At 45.3% G+C, this 20,703-nt stretch overlaps 1 protein-coding gene across 1 annotated transcript in view; it reads right to left on the bottom strand.

Moving 5' to 3' along the window:
* The window catches only part of CNN3 (calponin 3), a 29,928-nt gene extending 11,443 nt beyond the window's left edge, over positions 1 to 18,485 (bottom strand). Inside the window, exon 1 of the mRNA XM_003418451.4 lies at positions 18,139 to 18,485. Coding sequence (XP_003418499.2) covers positions 18,139 to 18,195 — 57 coding nt within the window. The 5' untranslated portion in view covers positions 18,196 to 18,485. The remainder of the gene's footprint in view (positions 1 to 18,138) is intronic.
* Between the last annotated feature and the right edge of the window lie 2,218 nt (positions 18,486 to 20,703).

Genomic DNA, 20,703 nt, shown 5'->3' with positions numbered 1-20,703 from the left:
TAACGGAAGGAGATCACCTGGTCTGAGTGGGTTCAAACCACCAACCTTTCAGTTAGCAGCTAAGGGCTTACCGTTCTGCACCACCAGGGCAAAAGAGCACAGAGAATAAAAAGATCCCGTTCAAAAACACAAGCCCCAAGAGCCTCAACTTCCTAACAGTAAAGGGAAAAGAGACACTAGATCAGACAAAAGCCTACCAGTTCCTAAGAAACAGCCAAGCCCTTGTGCGCAATGAGGTTTTCAAGCTGTCTTTCCTATAATCCTCAAAAAGGGATACAAAGTAACAGGAAGCCTGGCTTCAAAAACGTCTCAAAAACTGACCTGAAAGCAGCTTCCTGCAGGAGGATTCAGCCAAAGTGCAATGCAGGAAAAAGATGGGGCTGCGCGTGGCATGAGGTGGAGGGATGGTAAAAAGATGGGGTGCATGTGGTATGAGGTAGAGGGATGGTAAAAAGATGGGGCTGCACCTGGCATGAGGTGGAGGGATGGTATTTATGTACAAGAGCTGTCTGATGGCCCAGCCTGCACCCAGGAATACCTTCCAATATCTACAGAAGAATGAAGACTATGTGTCCTCCAGACAATGCCCAGGAATACATTACTTCTCCTAGAGCTTGTTGATGCCTAAAACCAAAAAAAACAAAAAACAAAAAACCAAAGCCATTGTTATCAAGTCAATTCCAACTCATTGTGTCCCTAAAGGCTGCAGATCTTCATGGAAGCAGACTGCCACATCCTTCCTTCTCCTGCAGAGCAGCTGGTGGGTTTGAACTGCTGACATTTCAGTCAGCAGCCAAGTGCTTTAACCGCTGTGCCACCAGAGCTCCGCCACCTACAAACAGACAATAACCTATATGGTTATTGTCTCTGCAAGTTACAAAAGTGTCTCTCAAATTTCAGTTGTGCCTGAATTGTCACTAGGCTTCCTGTTTCCATTCACTAGAATAATCCAGCATTACCCCAAACTGGCTAAGTAAAATCATATTTATCAGCTTCTCTTTTTTTCAAGAGATACTTGTGTGCCTTTGGTTATTCCTTTAATTCTTTCTCCATGACTACTTCCTTTTGTTCTTCATTCAAATATTACCAACTGGCTACTACATACCAGGCATGGTTCAAAAACAAAGTCCTTGCCTAAAAGTTTACACTCTAATGAAGAGATATCCAAACCCACTGCCCTTGAGTTAATTCCAACTCATAGTGACCCCACAGGGTTTCCAGAGCTGTGACTCTCTACAGAAGCAGACTGCCACATACTTCTCCTGCAGAGCCGCTGGTGGTTTCAAACTGCCGACCTTTTGGTTAGCAGTTTATCACTTTAACCACTGCACCACCAGGCTCCTTAGTGGAGAGATACCAACAAATATTAAATGAGGTTTGTTAACATGTTTGAGGGGAAAAAAACAGAGTACTTAAAATGAAGGGGGAACAGAACGACTGGGCTACCACACAGTTTCAAAATAGCAATCAAATGGATTTGGATAGCGGGGACACTTGCATCTCAAACACCAAGATGCCTCCTGCCTTCCTTTTATCCCTTGCCATTCTTGATAATTATGCGAGGACAAGAAACAGGCTTTAACATTTTTTTTTAACCTGCCTTAAATCTCTCCTCTACTCAATTCTATGAACAAGCGAATACCTTTTTGAATTTAAGTATTCACATCGGAGATACGGCAGACTAAATACCACATGCTTGTGAAATCAAAATTCAAAAAACTGGGCTCCCAATTCCACTGTGACCTAGGTAGCTAACTTAATCCTGGTCACCCCGTTTCCTCATGGGGAGTCTTCTTCCTTCCAATGCCACTGAAAGATGAAGCCCATGGCATAAAGGGCCCATCTCAATGCCTCACACATATCAGCAGAGTTCACACCCTCCATTTACATCAGCCTGAGTACAGATGACACTGCAGCCTGTGCACCTGATTGTTTACCATTTCAAAAGATGGCTCCGCTGCAGACAGGCTCGTCTTGTACTGGCCATCACCACTGTTCATTCCCATCACTACCCAGCTCCATGCTCATTCCTGCCTCTCTTGGCTCAAGCTCTTCTCTCTACTTAGAACGTCTTTGCGTCCCAAATTCTCATTCTATTTCTACTGTTGCTGACAAAAAGGATGAAGCAACTATTTCTTAAAAAGCATGTTTGTATCTTGTGGGGGAAAAGTGGGGGGAATTCCAATGAAAATCATACTGCATTTGGGACAATGATGTCAAGATGGATTACATGCCCTCCTCAAGGTTACAACAGAGTGAGACTCATTCTATGCAGCGAATTTGCTCAATATTTGACGGGGATGAGTATACGTTCCAAACGTATAGGAAATCACGTCTTCCCCAGTAAGCAGGAGCAGCACTGAAGTCAGTCCTCTTAGAGCTGATCTTCAGTCTGAATGCTCAAGGTACCCACGTGCAGCAACAGCATCATTTTTCTCCCCCCAAATTTGTGTAGTCAAATAAATACACAGATACTAAAACTCAATGTACAAATACTGTGAAATTGATGGAAAAAAGAAATCAAAGCTTTTAAAATGCCTTAAAAGGAGCTGGCCCAATGCTTAAGGCAAATAGTAAAACTAGCAAAAGGCAGGAAAAACACAGAACAATGTAAATTTTTCTTCTCATCTAGAAAACTGCCTTCATACTATAACGTTTACAGCATGCTTAGTTAAAAGCAGATTGTAAAAGTCCAAATGTAAACAAGGAGGTAGTAAGAATAGCGAGGCTGGGTCCCCAGAGGAATCCAGTCTAGGAAATCACAGTAACAAAGATGTGCATAACAAACAGCTCATTGTGTGAGAAACCCTGGCAAACAAACAGTAGTAACAAGAACCTAGTGATGGTCTTGCTATCTCCCACCCAACCTCCACTCCACCTCCCTCCACCAAAAAGCAAAGGCCACTCTGTTACAGGCTGGAGACCCTGGCTTCCATCCTAGAGGGGACTTCTAGCGAGAGGGCATACAGGTACTTAGGCGGTAAGGGCAGGCATCATCATGAGCCAGCACGGGCTCCCAAGACACACCCAAGGACACCTGCCCACTTCCCCTCCTGTGTACAGGCTCTTCTTCAACTCTGTACCCCCAGGGCCCATGCCTGGTGCACAGTGGACATTCAGTAAATGATTTTTCACCCACTGATAGTATTACTAGTATTACTAGACTAGAAAAACGCCACAGATTTAAAGATCTATCTCGTTTCAGGAAAGTACCTGCATTTGAATGTCACTGGTTTTTATGAGCTTCACATCTCCTTGATCTACCAATCTAGTAATCTTAGATGGATCGCTGGGGACATATTTGCTTCATTTGCTGATAAAAGCCCCTTATGTCTACAGTGCTTCTTAAATTCAGCGTTGTAACCCTAGAAGTAAGGTCCAGTCGGATGAAACCACCGTCCTTACTGTGCTGATCTGTGTCAGACAGGGAAGCACACAGCAGTGCAGACCTCAGGCTTAGATCTAAAACCCATTGCCGTCAAGTCGATTCTGACTCATAGTGACCCTATAGGACAGAGAAGAGCGGCCCCATAGGATTTCCAAAGAACAGCTGATGGATTTGAACTGCTGACTTTTGGTTAGCAGCCGTAGCACTTAAGCACTACACCACCAGGGCTTAGAATGGTGTTCTTATTTTGGTAATTAATGATTTGGAAACTATTAGGCATACTTATTAAACTTACAGAAAATAAAATTGGGAATAGTCAATACACAAACACACACAATGAGGATTCAGGAAGAGCTTGGCTTAATAAACAAATGATTCCAGAAAATCGTAAACTCATGCTCCAAGGTTCTAGAACTAGTAATGCTTACTCAGTGAGCCAACAACTCTGCCTAAAAAAGCTAATGCCAGCTTGGTCTGCACAATTATATAATTCTTTATAAAATATTATTGCATTTCTTGCAGTCTCCGAGTGATGCAAACAGTTAATGTGCTCAGCTGCTAACTGAAAGGTTGGAGGTTTGAGTCCACATAGAGCCATCTTGGAAGAAAGACCTGCCAATCTACTTTCAAAACATCAGCGACTGAAAACACTATGGAGCACAGGTCTACTCTGATGTATCGGGGTCATCTTGAGTCAGAGTTGATTTGACGGCAACTAGTATTGCATTTCTTCTTTTCTTAAATCACAAAAACTTCATGAAGTAACCAGCAAGCATTATTTAAATGAAAATGGGTATAAAGGAACATGTGAGAAGCAATGGATAACTCTTTATAGAGGGGATAGAAATCAACTTGCCAAAGCAAGGATTAAAATCCTTCTCCTACATGGAGGTGCCCTGCCTATCTCCCCAGATTACTACATTGATCAAGAGAATGAGTCGGTGCTTTGTAGTCAAACAAAGGGAGGTGGTTAATAATCCCACTACACTCTGGTAGGTGAAACCTTATCTGTGGCAGTATGTGATCAGTTCTGAATATCGCGTTCTAAAAACAGGACACACTGACAAACTGACATCAGTCTAGAAAGAGCAAAGTGGGTGGTGAAAGGATCAGAAATATCATACACAGCCTATCGTGAGAAACTGGCTGGCGGGGAGAGGCTATTTGCTAAAACGGACTTAGGGGTTTAGGAGAAACAGGCTAACTATGATCTAAATATTTAGATAAAAGTCATATAGAAGAAGGAGTCAATCTATTCTGAATGTGACATAAAGGGCAGACCCAGGATAAGCATGTAGAAGTTTCAGGAAGATGGATGAGAGGCAGGCAGAAATGCAAAGATGCCCTGTGAGTGCCCGAGAAGCCAGGCTGGAAGCTGACCCTGACCAGCAGGAAAGCTCACTGGAGTACAGACTCTCTCCTGGGTGGATACCGGCAGGGTCTTGATGTTCTGTAGATGTAGAGATCTTGCTGAAAGGCAATCTTAGCTGAAGCCCCGTAAGCAAAACATATAAAAGCAATGTTCTTTATGTTTTTGCTTTCTGGGTCAGATCTCTAGAGTATCTGGAGTCTACCTCACTCATTACAGCATCAGCAGGTGCCAGGTTTTGCTGTCCAGATTTCCAAGCACCAGTCTCTTCAGTAGGACTCTGGGTGCCTCTGAAATAACACTTGAGTTGGGCACATGGGTAGCACTGAAAAGCTGGCCTTTTTTTCCCCACAATTCCAAGGGACATCGTGGCAGCAACTGTTATACAGACTTGGAATGTACCCACTCCTCAACTCTTCAGCAAGTAACTTCACAGCATCAATCTCAGATCCTATCGTGACCTTGAGGAAGGCATGAGATCCACCTCAGCATCACTGTCCCAAATGTAAATTATACTGTTTGCCTCTACCCACCTGGGAAATTTTCCCATTTACCAGATCACTGACCACACTCATCCCAGTGCTCCCATCTGCATACCCCCAAACTGAGTGAAAACCAGTACGCCATTCCTTACTCTGGGCTACTTATCGGACAAGAGGGGAAAGGAGGTCAAGGAGAAATGGGATCCCAATATTTCGGTCAGCCTTAAGTAAATCTGGAACTCCTCTTTGGGATCCAGATCTAGACCTCAGATCTTGAATGCCTCTTTTTGCCTGCTACAGTGGAATCTGTCCATTTGAGAGACAGCTTTACACAACCTGCTAACACCAGAGCTGAAACACATAATTTCAAATGCAGGATAGATACTAGCTAGTGGGCCCTGGTGGTGTAGTAGTTAAGAGCTCTGCTGCTAATCAAAAGGTTAGTAGTTCAAATTCACCAGCTGAGCAGTTCTATTCTGTGTTACAAAGTCCCTATGAGTCAGAATCGACTCATCGGCAACAGGTTTAGTTTTGGTTTAGTAAGATTTCCAAGGAGAATTAAAGATATATTAACTGTGCAAGATTCCACCGTCTTTTTTCCCCCAATGAAAATTAGAGGATATGAAATTTTCATAAAAAGGGTGGAATTTTCCATTTCCTTTTTTTTAAAAAACAAATTTATACTTCGCCTCATGAAATAGCATGTAAAAATATATGACACTCACTTTTTGAGATTCCAAGTAAAAAGGTTTTTGGTTTGTTTTGCTTTAATGGAGAGGCGTAAAGAAAAAAAAAAAGTCAGGAATAAGATTGAAACACCTATATACCACCAAGTTCTACACAAGATGGGCTGGATGCAAATTAGAGCCCAAGCTTCTTATACATGGAGACAAAAAAAGCAAACAGTGAGTAATATATTCAGAGTTCTTAAAAAAAAAAGTCACTCTGAACATGGTTCCCCTTTCCTAGTTTTGAAGCCTAAGAGGACTCCGTGTTGAGGAAGGATAGCACCCTATACATTTCTACAGTAAAAGTAACTCCAAATTTTATTTGGCTGCACTACAATCTGAGAGCATGAAAAAGAAAAGAGAAAATAAGTTCTCTGGAAGCCTTGTACCTTCCATCAGAGCGCTGCACCTCAAACAAAGGTCTCTTGGAGATTATGTTGCAGAAGGCTTGCTATAGATAACCAGTTGCCGTGAAGGTGACCCTAAAACTCATGGCAAACCCACGTGTGTTGGGGAGAAGTATGCAGCACAGGTTTTCAATGGATGATTTTTCAGGAGTAGAATCACCCCCTGAAAACCTGTGCTCACCCAGCAGTTCTTCCTAGACACCTCTGGGTGGATTCGAACTGCCAACCTTTCAGTCAGGAGCCAATCATGTTAACCATCCGAACCATCCAGGGACTACCTGCTATAGATAAGCAACCTCAAAAGAACAAAATAAGCCCAACTTCCCATCCTTTCCAGATGACGGGCCAAGAAAATGAGGAGAGAGAGCAAGTGCCCAGGCTGCAAAGGGGTCTTAGCAGGCAGGAGTCAGCACAGAGAAGCACCTGAATCAACATGCAGGCTTCAGCCTGGACCATCTCTTCCCATTACTGTTGCCTTCACCATCAGACAAAGTGGCTCCATTGACTATATCAGGAACCGCGTTAACGCCCCTAATTTCACATGAAAGAGGAACAACAATGGCAAGGGAAAAGGAGATGTCCTATCCACACTGTTTCTGTGTTTTCATGGTCCTCTTCCCTTTTCTTTCCCAGCTTGACCTCTTCTCTTCAGGGTTAACTCTCTGCTGCTGTGCTCCCATCCACTCTTGTTCATCCATCATCTGTACTGAGCCCTTGGCTTTCCTTGGTCTATCAGTGAGGACAGGTTATCCCTATCTTCTTTGAAACAAGGAAATCTTTGACTGAACCTGCTGCCAGCCTCAAACACTGTCCTGTTTCTCCTTAATTTCATGCCAAATCTCTCTATTTCCTCACTTAGTATTCCTTCCTAAAACCAAAAACGAAACCTGCTGCTGTCGAGTCAATTCCAACTCTTAGTGACCCTGTTGGACAGGGCAGAACTGCCCCATAGGGTTTCTAAGGCTATAAATCTTTACAGAAGCAGGCTGCCGCATCTTTCTCCCATGGAGCGGCTGGTAGATTCGAACCGCCAACTCTTCAGTTAGCAGCCGATAGCTAACGATTGTGTCACCAGGGCTCTTTCGCTCCTTCCTAACCCCCTGGAAATGTGCTCTACTAAAAATGATCTCTCAAAAGGTTACCAGCGAACTCTCTGTAATCAGATCCAGGGGCCTGTTTCTACTCCTCGTCATGGGCTCTCTGCGGCACACTACACTCCTGGAGACCTCTGCAAGTCTCTCTTCCCCTGGCTTGTTAAACACTGTCCTAGTGCTTCTCTCTCTGGCCTCCTCTCTCCCAACTCAGTATCCTTCCTTCTCCTCTTGCCCTTAAAAATCACCAATTCTCCCACAGCTCTGGTCTCAGGTTAAAATGATTAAGAGCATGGGCTCTGGAAAGTGAATGTCTGGGTCAGAATTCAGTCTCCAGTGTGCATCGATCACATGACCCTGGGCATACTCAATCTCTCTGCCTCAGTTTCCTCACCTGTAAATCAGAGATCATTAACAGCACTTACATCAGAGGGTTCCTGGAAAGAATCAATGAGTTAATCCATGTAAGTCATAAGAACTCAATAAACACCAACCTTTATCCTCCTCGTATCTATATGCTTTGCTGGCTGCTCCTGTCCAGATACTAGAAAGAGTCCCTACTTCAAATTCAACACACCATAAAACCAAATATGTGACACTATGTATTTGATATCGCCACTTTGATGAAGGATCACTTCGATGCTGCCTTTCTACTAAAAAATTTAAAAAAAAAAAAACTAAAGTGTCAAACAAGTTGTGAAACATATGTCCACACTCCATTCCTGCATCTCATCCCACCGCCTGCTCCCACCTCATAGCCTGGCAGGGGCTGAGATGGAGGCAGAGGGCACAGATGTCATTCACTCACAACCCAGTAATAAAGGACTAATGCAAGTGACAAGGCCATTTCAATACAGCATTTTTTTTTTTTTTTTTTACATTAAGAGGAGATCCCCCTTCTCTTTCACACTATTGGCAGGAAGTATAAACTGATTTTTTAGAGAGCAATTCGACAATACCTACTACAAATTTATGGCAAAAAAAAAAAATTACAATTTAGCAAAGCACCCTAGTAGTACAAAGGCTGGTGGTTCAAACTCATGAGCAGCTCTGCAGGACAAAGACCTGGTGATCTGCTTCGATAAAGATTACAGCCAAGAAAACCCTATGGGGCAGTTCTATTCTGTCACATGAGGTCACTATGAGTTGACATTGACTTGATGGCACCTAACAATAACAACATCAGAAATTTAACTGTTAGATCAAAAGCTATTATACTTTTCCACATAAGTACTTCTTAAGGAAATATCCACCAATAGGGAATTAGTGAATAAACAGTGAAAATCCATACAACAGACTACGATTTCGTTTCTAAAGCACTTCAATGATATTCAAATTTGTACAAGTGGTTGGGGTGGGGGTAAGGGATACAAGGTACTTTCACTTCTTCATATTTGCAGTTTGGTACTGTCTAGATTTTTTACAACAAATTTTCATTCTAAAAATAAGGACGAAAAAGAGAAAAGGATCTCACAGGCAAGGAAGATGGCACCCTGGGGTAGACAAATTTTCTTCATGCAGAGTAGGGCTTATCCAAAGGTCCCAAGGCTCAGCAGGGATTCAGACCTAGACCTGGTTCCAAAGTCCAAGTCCTTTCCACCATGGGATGTTTCCCCTCACTCCCAGACCAAACTGAGAGATAATAACCCTCTATTATACATATAGGAGCCCTGGTGGCATAATGGTTAAGTGGCTCCACAGATGAAAGAACTAGTAATCTGCTCCCATAAAGATTATAACCAAGAAAACCCTATGGGGCAGTTCTACTCTGTCACATCAGTTCGACATAAGTTGATTATTCAATGGCACCTAACAACATTATAGACAGAATCTATAAAATCCACACCAAACCCACTGCCATCAAGTCAATTTTGACTTATAGCGACCCTACAGGACAGAGCAGAGCTGCCCCATAGGGTTTCCAAGGAGCAGTTGGTGGATTCCAACTGCCAACCTTTTGATTAGCAGCCATAGCTCTTAACCACTCACCATCAAGGCTCCATAGAGGTTATTATACTGCCTGCCTGACTCGGCATAAGAACAGAGAGCAAGGTGATGGCTTAGATCCTGTGGCTTACCATAAAGTCCTTTTCAACTCAGCGAGAAGTCAGAGTACACCCAAAAGTAACACACCACCAATATCACTGTATCAAACTTACGCCCCACGAATACCCTGTTGAGTTAATGAGAACACTGATTCAAGCCAGCCCAAGGGACTCTGTAGTCCCAAAGGGCTTAACCACCACAGTTCAAAAGTTCATAACGATATCTGGCAGATGTCTGAGACACAAAAGACTTTAACTACTCTACCGGTACCCATAAAAAGTAGCCTCCCGGCACATGTATTTTTTGGAAGTGCTCTAAGGTCGGCTAAGGACCCCTGGTTGCGTAGTGGTTAAGCACTTGGCTGCTAACCAAAAGGGTGGAGATTCAAACCCACCCAGTGGCTCCGTGAGAGAAAGACTTGGCACTCTGCTCCCGTAAAGATGACAGCCTAGAAAACCCTATGGGGCAATTTTACTCTGTCACATGTGGTTGCTATGAGTCGGAATTGACTTGACAGCACTTAAAAATAAAAATAAGGACAGCTGCAGGGAAGGATGTCACAGCAGAGCTACCACTGAAGGGAGAAGAAGAAGGAAAAAAAAAAAAAATCAAGCCCAGAGGGGAAGAAAACTAAAAACAAACACCTAGCCAGCAAAGTGGATGGCTGTGTGTGTGTTGTGAAATGAGGGTGCGGAATAAGAGCTTTGAAGAAAGGTGGGGAAAAAAGCACAGAAACAAACTCACCCAAGTCTTCAGAGCAGAGAATGTGACCACCAAAGGATAGAGACCGGCCTTTGTGGACTCTAAAGATCAGCACTAGGATTCCAGCTCAGGGCTAAGGGCCAGGGATGCTGACAAGGCTCGCCTGACAAGGTTCGCCTGACAATGCTACAAAATCTTCATGTTTAATATAAGCATAAATACTATCCTCAATTCAAAGTAGAATCACATGTTTGAATTAACAGACAGTTTGAGAGGCTTGCTACACGTGGTATTGATTATCTTCTCTCCTTTTCCCTCCCACATAAAGCAAAAGCAGGGAGAGAAAACTGCAATAGAGCACACTATCTATCTAGGGAGCGCTCTGGTAGAGCAGTGAGGAGGACTGGGTGGACTAGGAAAATGAAGGAAGATCTGTGTCCAGACGCCTGGAAGGGGAGAGAAAAGAGTCAACTGCTGAAATCACAGCCCAGTCCAAGCTACTCCACAAGTGGGGATCCCTGGAAAATTCTTGGGAGGAGAGGTAGAAATAACTATAAATGCTCAGCTGTAACTTATCCAGAAGCATCTTTGCAAGCATAAAGAGCCTCCTCTTTCCCCTGTATTCATGACCCCACCACCCTGGCCTTCCCACTGCAGATGTTCCTGCCCACCAGCCCAACTCACTCCCTGAAGCTTCCTGGCTTCCTGGTCCTCAGCCAGAGGGAAGATGGTGAGGTTGTTCCCTCCCTCCCTCAAGGGAAAAACGAGGGTAGAGTCCTCTCTACTCACGGGCTAGCTTCACACATACCTAGGTAGAGCCTAAGACCATTTAAAACTGAAGGTCTCCAGTGACAAGCAAGACTTAAACATTAGAAGGTAAATATCTATCAGTCAGCTGTGGAAGCATCTGAAGTCAAGAAATGAAAAGACGTATTTTGTTAAGGAGTAATCGACCCCTGAGGAAGAAAAAGCAGAATGATGCCATGCTCTGAAAGCAAGGCCTCTAGCTCTACCTGGAAGCCCACAACCCTTAGGGCAATGTGGGCAGAACGTCAGCAGGATGAAGACCCAGGGATTTCACTGAGGGGATACGTGCAGGCTACCGGATGGAGGAATGGAGGAATCTTGGAGAGATCACATTCCTGACACAGAAGCAAAGCAGAGGAGTATTGTTTGGCATTGTGGTCCCCTATCTGCCAGAAGCCTCATGCCGATATCCAAGTCCTGGAGATAATTTTCAATATCAAGAAGATAAGAGAAGCTCAGGAAAACAAAGGACTGACAAACCAGCAGAGAACCAGCCACCAAACGGAATAGCTAATATTTACATAATTGTTCTAAACATGTTATATGTATTATCTATCTTATTTATTCTTCCCAAAACCCCAAAAAACCCAGTGCCCTCGAGTCGATTCCGACTCACAGCGACCCTACAGGACAGAGTAGAACTGCCCCATAGAGTTTCCAAGGAGCGCCTTGCGGAATCGAACTGCCGACCCTTTGGTTAGCAGCCGTAGCACTTAACCACTACGCCACCAGGGTTACTCTTCCCAATAACCCTATAAAGCAAACCAAACCGGTTGCCATCGAGTCAATTCTGACTTACTATGACTCTATAGGACAAAGCACAACTGCCCCACTGGGTTTCCAAGGAGCAGCTGGTGGATTCAAACTGCCAGTCTTTGGGTTAGCAGACAAGCTCTTAACCACTGCGCCACCAGGGCTCCAATAACCCTATAAGGGTAGATGCGAGATCTTTATTTTACAGATGAGGCCGAGAGATGTTAAATAATTTGTCCACAGTAAGGGGCAGAATCAGGATTCCAACCCAGTCAGTCACTCTCCACCGTTCACATTCTACATCATACTTTCTCACTGACAAGTACCTTGAATGAAAGCTACCAGGACATCTTCAAGTTCACAAGAGTTCCCACAATCATATGTTTTTATAAAATTTCTAAGATATTTTTGTATTCTTGGTCTAAGAACACACTCCCTCCCACCACTACCTGGTTACATGGAGAAGGAAAATAAAGCAACTCGGTACTCTCCCAGATAAAATGGTAATGAATAACTGAGGAACCAAAGCCATCCAGAGTGCTTCTTTATTTTAATGTCACTGATAAGATCAATTGTGACTCAGACACACAGTCAGGTAGAAAAGAAAGAAAACACTAAACCTCACGACCCCAACTTAGAAGGGGAAAAGGCACAGGGGAAAAAAGAACCTATCTCTAGCTAAGGATAGTATCAGCAACATCTTTGCTGTCCAATTTACTTTTGAAAGATAAAAGAGTGGAAGTCACAGGCCAGCAAGCTTGATAATAATCCTGGCTTAAAAAAATTAGCTTGAGCATTTTCATTTCAGGAAAGTATATCTTAATCTGTTCTGGTCAAGACAGAAAAAAAAAAAAAAAAAGAGCAGGCAAAGCGCAGTGACCCATCCCCACCGGGAGCCAGACCAGCTGCAAGGCTACTTCTCAGGGCCGTCCTCTAGAAGATGCAGGCAGTGAACAAAGCCTTGCCCGGGGGACCTCTCCTCTCCCTCCCTAACTTGGGAGTTTAAGAAATACGTTTCTCAAAAGGTATCCCCAAAGTCAGCAACACTGAAGTAATTCTCTCAGTGCTAAGTTTTCAGTGTAATATTGACTAATAAACTGTTTAAGAAAAACAAGCTACAAACGTCATTGTGTTCCTCAAAAAGACCACACTTTCACTAAAGAATTCCAAATGCAGCCTACTCGAATAGGGCTGTTCATTTCTAGTTTCTAAAGACAGCAAAATCTATTCCTGAAGGATATATTCAATACACAAACAAACATTTATTGAGCACCTACTATGTGCCGAGTCAAATTCTAGATTCTAAAATTTGGATCTTGACAGGTACCAGCGCAAAATATAAAGATCTTTAGCTCTGGTGGGAAGAGACAGATATTAAATGACAACAACAAAAGAATGTTTTAAATTAAAAACGTATTCCCCAACTATACAGCTTTTTTAAAAAAAAACAAACTAAAATAAACCTATCTACAAACTTTTACCAAAAGTCTGGTGGTCTAGCAACAGATAACACAGAGCACCTTAGGGTGCAATTAAAGCCGGTATCCACACTCACCATGGGGTTACTCCGATCAGGGGTACCCTGAGGTCAGTTACATGTCCAAATGGCACTGGACAGGTAGGCTGGCTGGTAGGGCCTCATGGGACATCTGGCCATATTTAACTATTACCATATAACTGCTTGGAGCCCTGGTGGTGCAGTGGTTAAGAGTTTGGCTGCTAACCAAAAGAAACGCAGTTCAAATCTACCAGCCGCTCCTCCGAAACCCTATGGGGCAGTTCTAATCTGTTCTATGGGGTCACTATGAGTTGTAATTGACTTGACAGCAATGGGTATATAATTGCTTAATTTACTCTCTAATAACTTAAGAATTTAGTAAGAACTTATCCAAAATGGTTTTCAGCTGTTGAGGGATACCATTTTGTAGCCAGGCAGATTCTATGAGAAGCCACTTTGCTCAAATCAGACATTCCATGGGACCAGAAGTCTGCAAGAATGTACATTCCAATTCCATTCTTCTAAATATTTCGATTAGTACCGGCCCACCCGCACCCCGCCAACTTGTAGAAAAAATGTGGGGAGGTAACATCATTTCAGCCCCACCCCCCGCCAATTGATTCCCTCCTCTTTCACTGAGACCTACAAGAAACACCCCTGCAAGCAAGTGCTTTAAGCCTGGGGAGGGCACGCTTCACTGCATTCTCATCTTTATGGGAAATTACCCTGACATGAACATTTTGTTCAGAGCCAAGTGTCAGGAAATGCTGGGACGCCCTGGAGGGCCTGTCATGTTTTTTCCTGCATTAGGAGGTACAGAACTGTTTCCCTTTTCATTTTGGTCCCCAAGATACAGAGTCAAGGGTCTGGCTCATTCTGCAGCACCTTATTACTCTGAGTGTTTTCATCTCCCTGCCCTTGATAAATGAAGAAAAGATTGAATTTGTCAAGGATTTCATTTTACTTAGATCCACAATCAATGATCATGGAAAGCAGCAACTCCATTGGGTAAATGTGCTGGAAAAGACCTCTTTAAAATGTTAAAAAGCAAAGATGTCACCTTGAGGACTAAGGTATGCCTGACCCAAGCCATTGTGTTTTCAATCACCTCATATGCACGCAAAAGCTAGACAACGAATAAGGAAGACTCGAGAAGAATTGGAGCATGTGAATTATAGTGTTGGCAAAAAATCCTGAATATACCACGGACTGCCAGGAGGACAGAACCAACCTGTCTTGGAAGAAGTACAGCCAGAATGCTCCTAGAAGTGAGGATGGCAAGACCGCATACTTTAGACACGTTACCAGGAGGGACCAGTCCCTGGAGAAGGATATCATGCTTGGTAGAGGGTCAGTGAAAAAGAGAGAGACCCCAACAAGATGAATTAACACAGTGGCTGCAACAATGGCCTCAAACATAGTGACGATTGTGAGGATGGTGCAGGACTGGGCAGTGTTTCATTCTGTTGTACGTAGGATTGCTATGAGTCAGAAATGACTTGATGGCACCTAACAACAACAACATCCCCAACTGAACTATTTACACCAGTTTTTCTATTTTCCCTGCTCTTTCTGCTGTATTATGGTTTTCATAAATTGCACTAGGGTTAAAAGTTATTGCTCTTTATCGTTGTTATTAATGAAACTTTGTTCACATTCCAGGCTGAAGGGTTTTAGTTTTTTAGGCTGTTTTCAAATACTTTCTTGAACTTCTTAGTTGCCTGTTGAAAAAACAACACAGCAAGTTTTATACTCTACGACGCACTATCGTCCTGTCGAAGTGTCGTAAGTTTAAGATTTTTCCCTGAAATTTTACTGATTACAAATATTCAAGATTAAAGAATTCCTCAAGTCATTGATTAACAAAGGCGTATTTAATAGAAATGGAAAACCTGAACAGGCAGTGGCATACAAGTCTAAGAATGTAATGTTAATACTAACGTTCTACTACTAAGAGCTAATTGCTACCATGTATTTATTGATCAAAAAAAAAAAAACCAAACCCATTGCTGTCTCATTTCCAACTCACAGCGCCCCTATAGGGCAGAGCAGAGCTGCCCCATAGGGTTTCCAAGGAGCGCCTGGTGGATTCGAACTGCCGACCTTTTGGTTAGCAGCCATAACTCTTTAACCACTGTGCCACCAGGGTTTCCGTGTTTATTGAGCACTTACTATGAAGCAGTCACTTCTCTACAAAGCAATGTTGAGGGAAGGGCAGTAGGGGACAGAGGTAGAACTACAACTCACATATACTTGACTCCAGGGTCCATTCTGTACCACCTCCTTCGAATATTTATAATTTTTCACTTTGTTAAATGAATTTTTAATGAAAAAAGTACATATATCTTATATTTAAGTGACATATCATTTATTCAGTACACAAGGAAAAAGCTGGAAGGAATCAATGTGTCCAAACCAACTGTCAAAGTTCATGTTTTCACATGCCCATTTTTCTCATGAACCAAGCCCTGCGCTCTCAGTTGAAATGTAATACCTCATACAAAGACCTAGCAAACGCGGATATCTGATTTCCAAGCCCAGGGCAGACTGGAAACAGCATTACATGAAGAATCACAATGTCAAGAAGTGACAGGTGGACGGCAAAAATGGGGGGAAGGACAGACAATAGTGACTTCTAGAAGAACATCTCTATGCACGTCACTAAACTGTCACTTTTTACAGTTAAAATTTTAGGATATTCCAACTTTCTTCTATGACCTTGGGCAAATCACACCCTTTCTGAGCCTCAGCGCCCTGTCTGTAGATGATGTTGAATAATACCAACAATCCCCCCCACCTCACAGGGCTGCTCTGCTTTTAAGATCAAAAGACCTCCTATGAAAGGATACTGTATTAAAGGACCATATAAATGAAAGGGGTTATTAACAGATCAGTTTGGTGCTTAAAGGAATAAACCTACAGCCGTTATAACTAACTTTCCTGAGGTTCTGAAAACGGAGGGTTTACTGTGTTTAAAAATGTATAAAAATTGTAGTGATTTAGCCTCAGTCTAGGCATTTTCTTCCGTCTGCTCAATAATAAGAAGGAAAAGGGCAGTATCTGCTCCATTAGTCAGCAAAAAGAAATTAACATGGTTAATATTAACATCCAAGAAAAGTCAGTCACTTCAAGGACTGCCAAAGTTATCAGTATCTCATTTACAATGCAAAAGGTTAAGAGACCCAACTGCTGCCAGCCAAGACTCACAGGGGCAATGATAATGAACGTGTACAACCCAGGCAAGGGTACTACATCCAACAGTCTGGACTTGCTGATTGCTCCGAAAAGGCTTCCTTAAGCCACATTTTGTACACCGTAGAAGGAACAGAATACTTTGCAACAAGGTTTTAAGTTGCTGACGTTTGTAATTAGCATCCATACACAACCACTCACCTTTCTGTTCATTAAAAAAGGTTTAGGAAACTGTTTTCTAAGTTGGGCAACACATCTGACAAGGTAACGCACCCAAACATTTTAATTTTAGATTCACATATTAAAATCAAAATTCATTCACAGAATTATAGTATGATGCCTCCGACCGCGGGAGAGAAGAGCCCAGACTTTCCCCTGGGGTTTGACAATGGTGCTTTTCAAGGCCTCCACGTAACTCACTCCACACCGCGCACACCCCCGACACAGGGATGTTACAGCTCCGACAACGCCAGTGTATTCCACCAGCGGTCGGACAGTGCGGTGGCAATCCTGACACGCTTCGGCTCCCGGGAGGCTATTGGGAATTAAACCACGGCAGCTCTCCTTTGTGGCGCTTTGGCCACCAGAGCAGAAAGGAGACAATGAGCGTTCTGTGCGCAGTTCCGCGCCGATTGGCTGGTCTCTCCCCCAGAAACCCCTGATGTCATGGGCTTGGAATGCAGGGAGGGAGGAAGGAAGGAGGGGATTTGGGGAGGGGGACGCCTCTCATCTCTTTCCCAGACCAAAGTCCCAGAGATAAACCCAATGCATTCTTAAACTAGGCAAAGTGGAAAAAGATGAGCGTCACCAAAGCCCAATTACTGCAAACAACCACCCGCCTCAGCAAATAAACCCGAAACAAAAGCAACCAACAGAGATACTCCTTGCTGTTGTTAACGTCTAATGCACAACAAACTTCTCGGTGCTTTATAAAAAGTCTCGAGTCTACAGCAGATATCACTCGCAAAACAGTGCGCTAAGGCTTTGTCTCCGTTTCCAGCTGAAGAAACACCAATTTGCCTCACGGCACCGACACTCGGAAAGTGAAGGGTCTCGGGCCGACTCTAGTTCCTCCGGGAAGCCGGGGGGGGGCGGGGGGGGCTCACTGGTCTCCCTCCCCGCGAGGAGAGGAACAATGAGGGGCCCGGGGTTTGGCCACGTAACCGCCTAACTTCGCTTGATGCTAAGTTCGGCTCGGGGGATGAGGTGGGAGAAGGTGCACGATCTGCCGCCGCCCCGGCCCGGACAGGATGGCGGGGGCTGCTGCGGCGGCTCCCTGGTCCCTAGGCGCCGGCCGGCCCCACCTATGGGCGAATGGCCATGCAAGAGCGCCCCCTTCCCGGAGGGGCGCGCCCTGCAGCCGCGAAACGGCCCCGGCGGCCGGAGAGGCCGGCGCTGCGGGATACCAGACGCCCGGGAACCGACCGCCAACCGCGAGTCCCGGCCGCCGAAAAGGAAACAAAGCTAGGTGAGCGTCCGGGAGCCGGCGCGCCCTGACCCGGGAGCGGGACGGTGGAGCGCAGCAACACTCGCGTCGCCTCGACGTTTCCTCTCCGCGAAGCCAGCGAGCCCAGGCGCACAAGGTGAAGCGCCGCCCGGCGGTTTGCCAGCCCGACCGACCCCCGGGGTGGCGTCCCGCACCCCTCGCCCAAGGGAGCTCCGACCCCGGGCGTACCTTGTTCTTGACCTCGGCCGACAGCCCGTAGGAAGGGCCCTTGTTGAAGTGGGTCATGGTGGGTCGGGCGGTGGAGGAGGCTGCTCTCAGTCTGGAGGTCTCTCGCACTCGTCTTCCCCGCTCCTGGCCCCGAGGAGTGGCCGCAGCGGGAGATGCTCGGACCTCGCTCTTCTGGACGGTGCAGGAGACGGCCCGACGCGACGGCGGGGCGCGGGCGGCGCTGCGGCGACTGAGTCCGCCTGGGTCTCAAGGAGCCGCCTGGTCCGCTCTGGCGTCCCGCTCACTTGCTCACTCGTTCGGCCGCCCGCAACCGCAACTCTCCACGAACTGCCCCCTACCCCTTCCCCGGGGCCTTTAGGGATTGGCCGATGAGCCCGACCAATGGAAGGCCGCCTCCTCCCGCCTCTCCGCCGAGGGGGCGCTGCGGCCAATTGAAGGGCCGCGGGTGCGGCGCTCCGTTGCGCGCTGGTCCCCGGCCCCCGCCCCCGCCCTCACGCCACTGAGGCCGGCGGCTAGGCTCCTCCTCCGGGCCGGTAGAGGGCTGGGCGGCGCGGAGTGGAGGCTAACCTCACAAACTGAGAGTCTGTCCCCGCCCCCGGCCCCGCGCCCGGGGGCTTCCCAGCGCCTGCAGTTCACGTCAACTTTCAGGCATCCGCCGCGGCGCCCTGGGCCGGCCGAGGGGAGGGGAAGCCCACCAGGGCTGGCCTGCAGCTGACCTGCTGCTTCCGTCTGCCTCCTCCCCTGCTCGAGGCCCTGCGCTCCCAGATGGAGGGCAGGGCAGCCTCGGAGCCACTGTGCCGGGGAGAAGGGAGCTCTGCACCGACACCTGCTCCTTCCCTCACCTCGCAGCCTCCCACAGCTCTTGGTCTGACCTCTACCCCGCCGCCGCACCGGGCGCAGTCAAGGCTTTTAGCCAAACTCAACTCACTCTGTGTTTCAACCTCTGAATGCGGTGCGAAGAACTGGAGAATGTGGCCTGGCAAAGCCTGGGGCATTTCAAGTCCTTTTCTGGATTTGCACCAGCTTCTCTTTACAAGCATCTTAATCCGGAATTCAGCTATTTCAAAAGCCAGGTGGCTGTTGCTCTGTAAACTTGGGGGAAAGAGGGTGGGGAGCGGGGTGTCGGCCTCTTTGAATCCGGAGTCCTTTGTATAGAGAAAAGCGTTTTTCAGGCCAGAGATGGCCTCCGCTTTTTCACTGTTTCCTTTCCTACCCGTCACTTTCTTCCTCTGATCCTCACAACCATTCTGTAGAGGGGCAAGGAAACAGAATATTTGTCACTTCTCCTCTCTCACCTGAGCCCCTGGTACTCCACTAGACGTCTTCCAAACGTCTCGTTTAAAAAAAAAAAAAAAAGTTGCCATGGAGTCCACTGGACTCATGGCGACTCCACGTGTGTCAGAATTCAACTGTGTCCCACAGGGTTTTTTCAATGGCTGATTTTTTTTGAAGTACATCTCTAGGCCTTTGTTCCAAGGCATCTCGGGGTGGACCCAAACCTCCAACCTTCCAACCTTTCGGTTAACAGCCGAGCACGTTAACCATTTGCACCACATAGGGACTCCTTATCTTATTTACTCCCTTCAAACAACTACTAAGTAAACATCATAACCATTTTAGAGATGAGAAAGCTGAAACTCAAGAGACGTAAGTATCCTGGCCAAGGCCTATCCACTTCCAAAGCTTCACTTTTTGTCATCAGTTTGTGGGGCACACCAAGGACAGGCTTTAATCCCTGAGCTCCTGATACGAGAATTTTGTTTACCAAACACCAGCTTCTGAGCTAGAAGATAATGGACCCAGGTGTGGCAACCTGTTTAGGAAGCTAAAGCATGTCACCATACATGAACCATCCTGGAAAAGAAAAGAAAGGCAACTTTATAAAGAAATGCACAAAACTGGTATTAGCTTTTGAAGGATTTTAAAATGACTTGGTGGTGGGGGAGGAAGAGCTTAAAGGGAAAGGGAGGAGGCTATTACAGAGAAAAGTGAAATGATTTTTAAATGATTTGCTAATTGAGTCAAGAGGTAGTAATGATAATTAGGGCATCCTTCCCACACAAAGATGACACAATCGACCCACGATTAGTGGAACGAGCAGTTTGGGGTGTTTTTCCAGTAGTCTGACAGTGGCAGTATATCATTCACAAGACCTCACCCACTCTCCTTTGTCACCAAGAGGTGTGGGAACCAGCAGCCAGATTCCAGGTTCAAGGTACAAATCCATGTGCTTTTCTATCCCCAAACTAAACCTTTCCTGCTGTGATTTAAGCTTGACTTCTGTCCAACCACACTGGAATGGAGAATATAGGATCAAAATCCTTTAATCTGCTTAAAGGTCATTCCTTGTAGAATGTTCAAGAATTATATTTGTCCTTGTCATGAAAAGCTATAGACAAAAACTTGAATTTCTCCAGCCAAAATTCATCATTGTCAGAATAATGCTTTTAAAAAGAACTTCATAATATAAAAGTCAGTTAAAATATGTATTGACTCTCACTTTTGTTACAATTTCTCACCTCCCAAGCCGCAGACTCAGGTTCCATCCCTATAGCTACCACCTAT

The sequence above is a fragment of the Loxodonta africana genome, chromosome 3, assembly GCF_030014295.1.
Source record: "Loxodonta africana isolate mLoxAfr1 chromosome 3, mLoxAfr1.hap2, whole genome shotgun sequence".
Lineage (NCBI taxonomy): Eukaryota > Metazoa > Chordata > Mammalia > Proboscidea > Elephantidae > Loxodonta > Loxodonta africana.
This window is presented reverse-complemented; position numbering and strand designations above follow the sequence as displayed.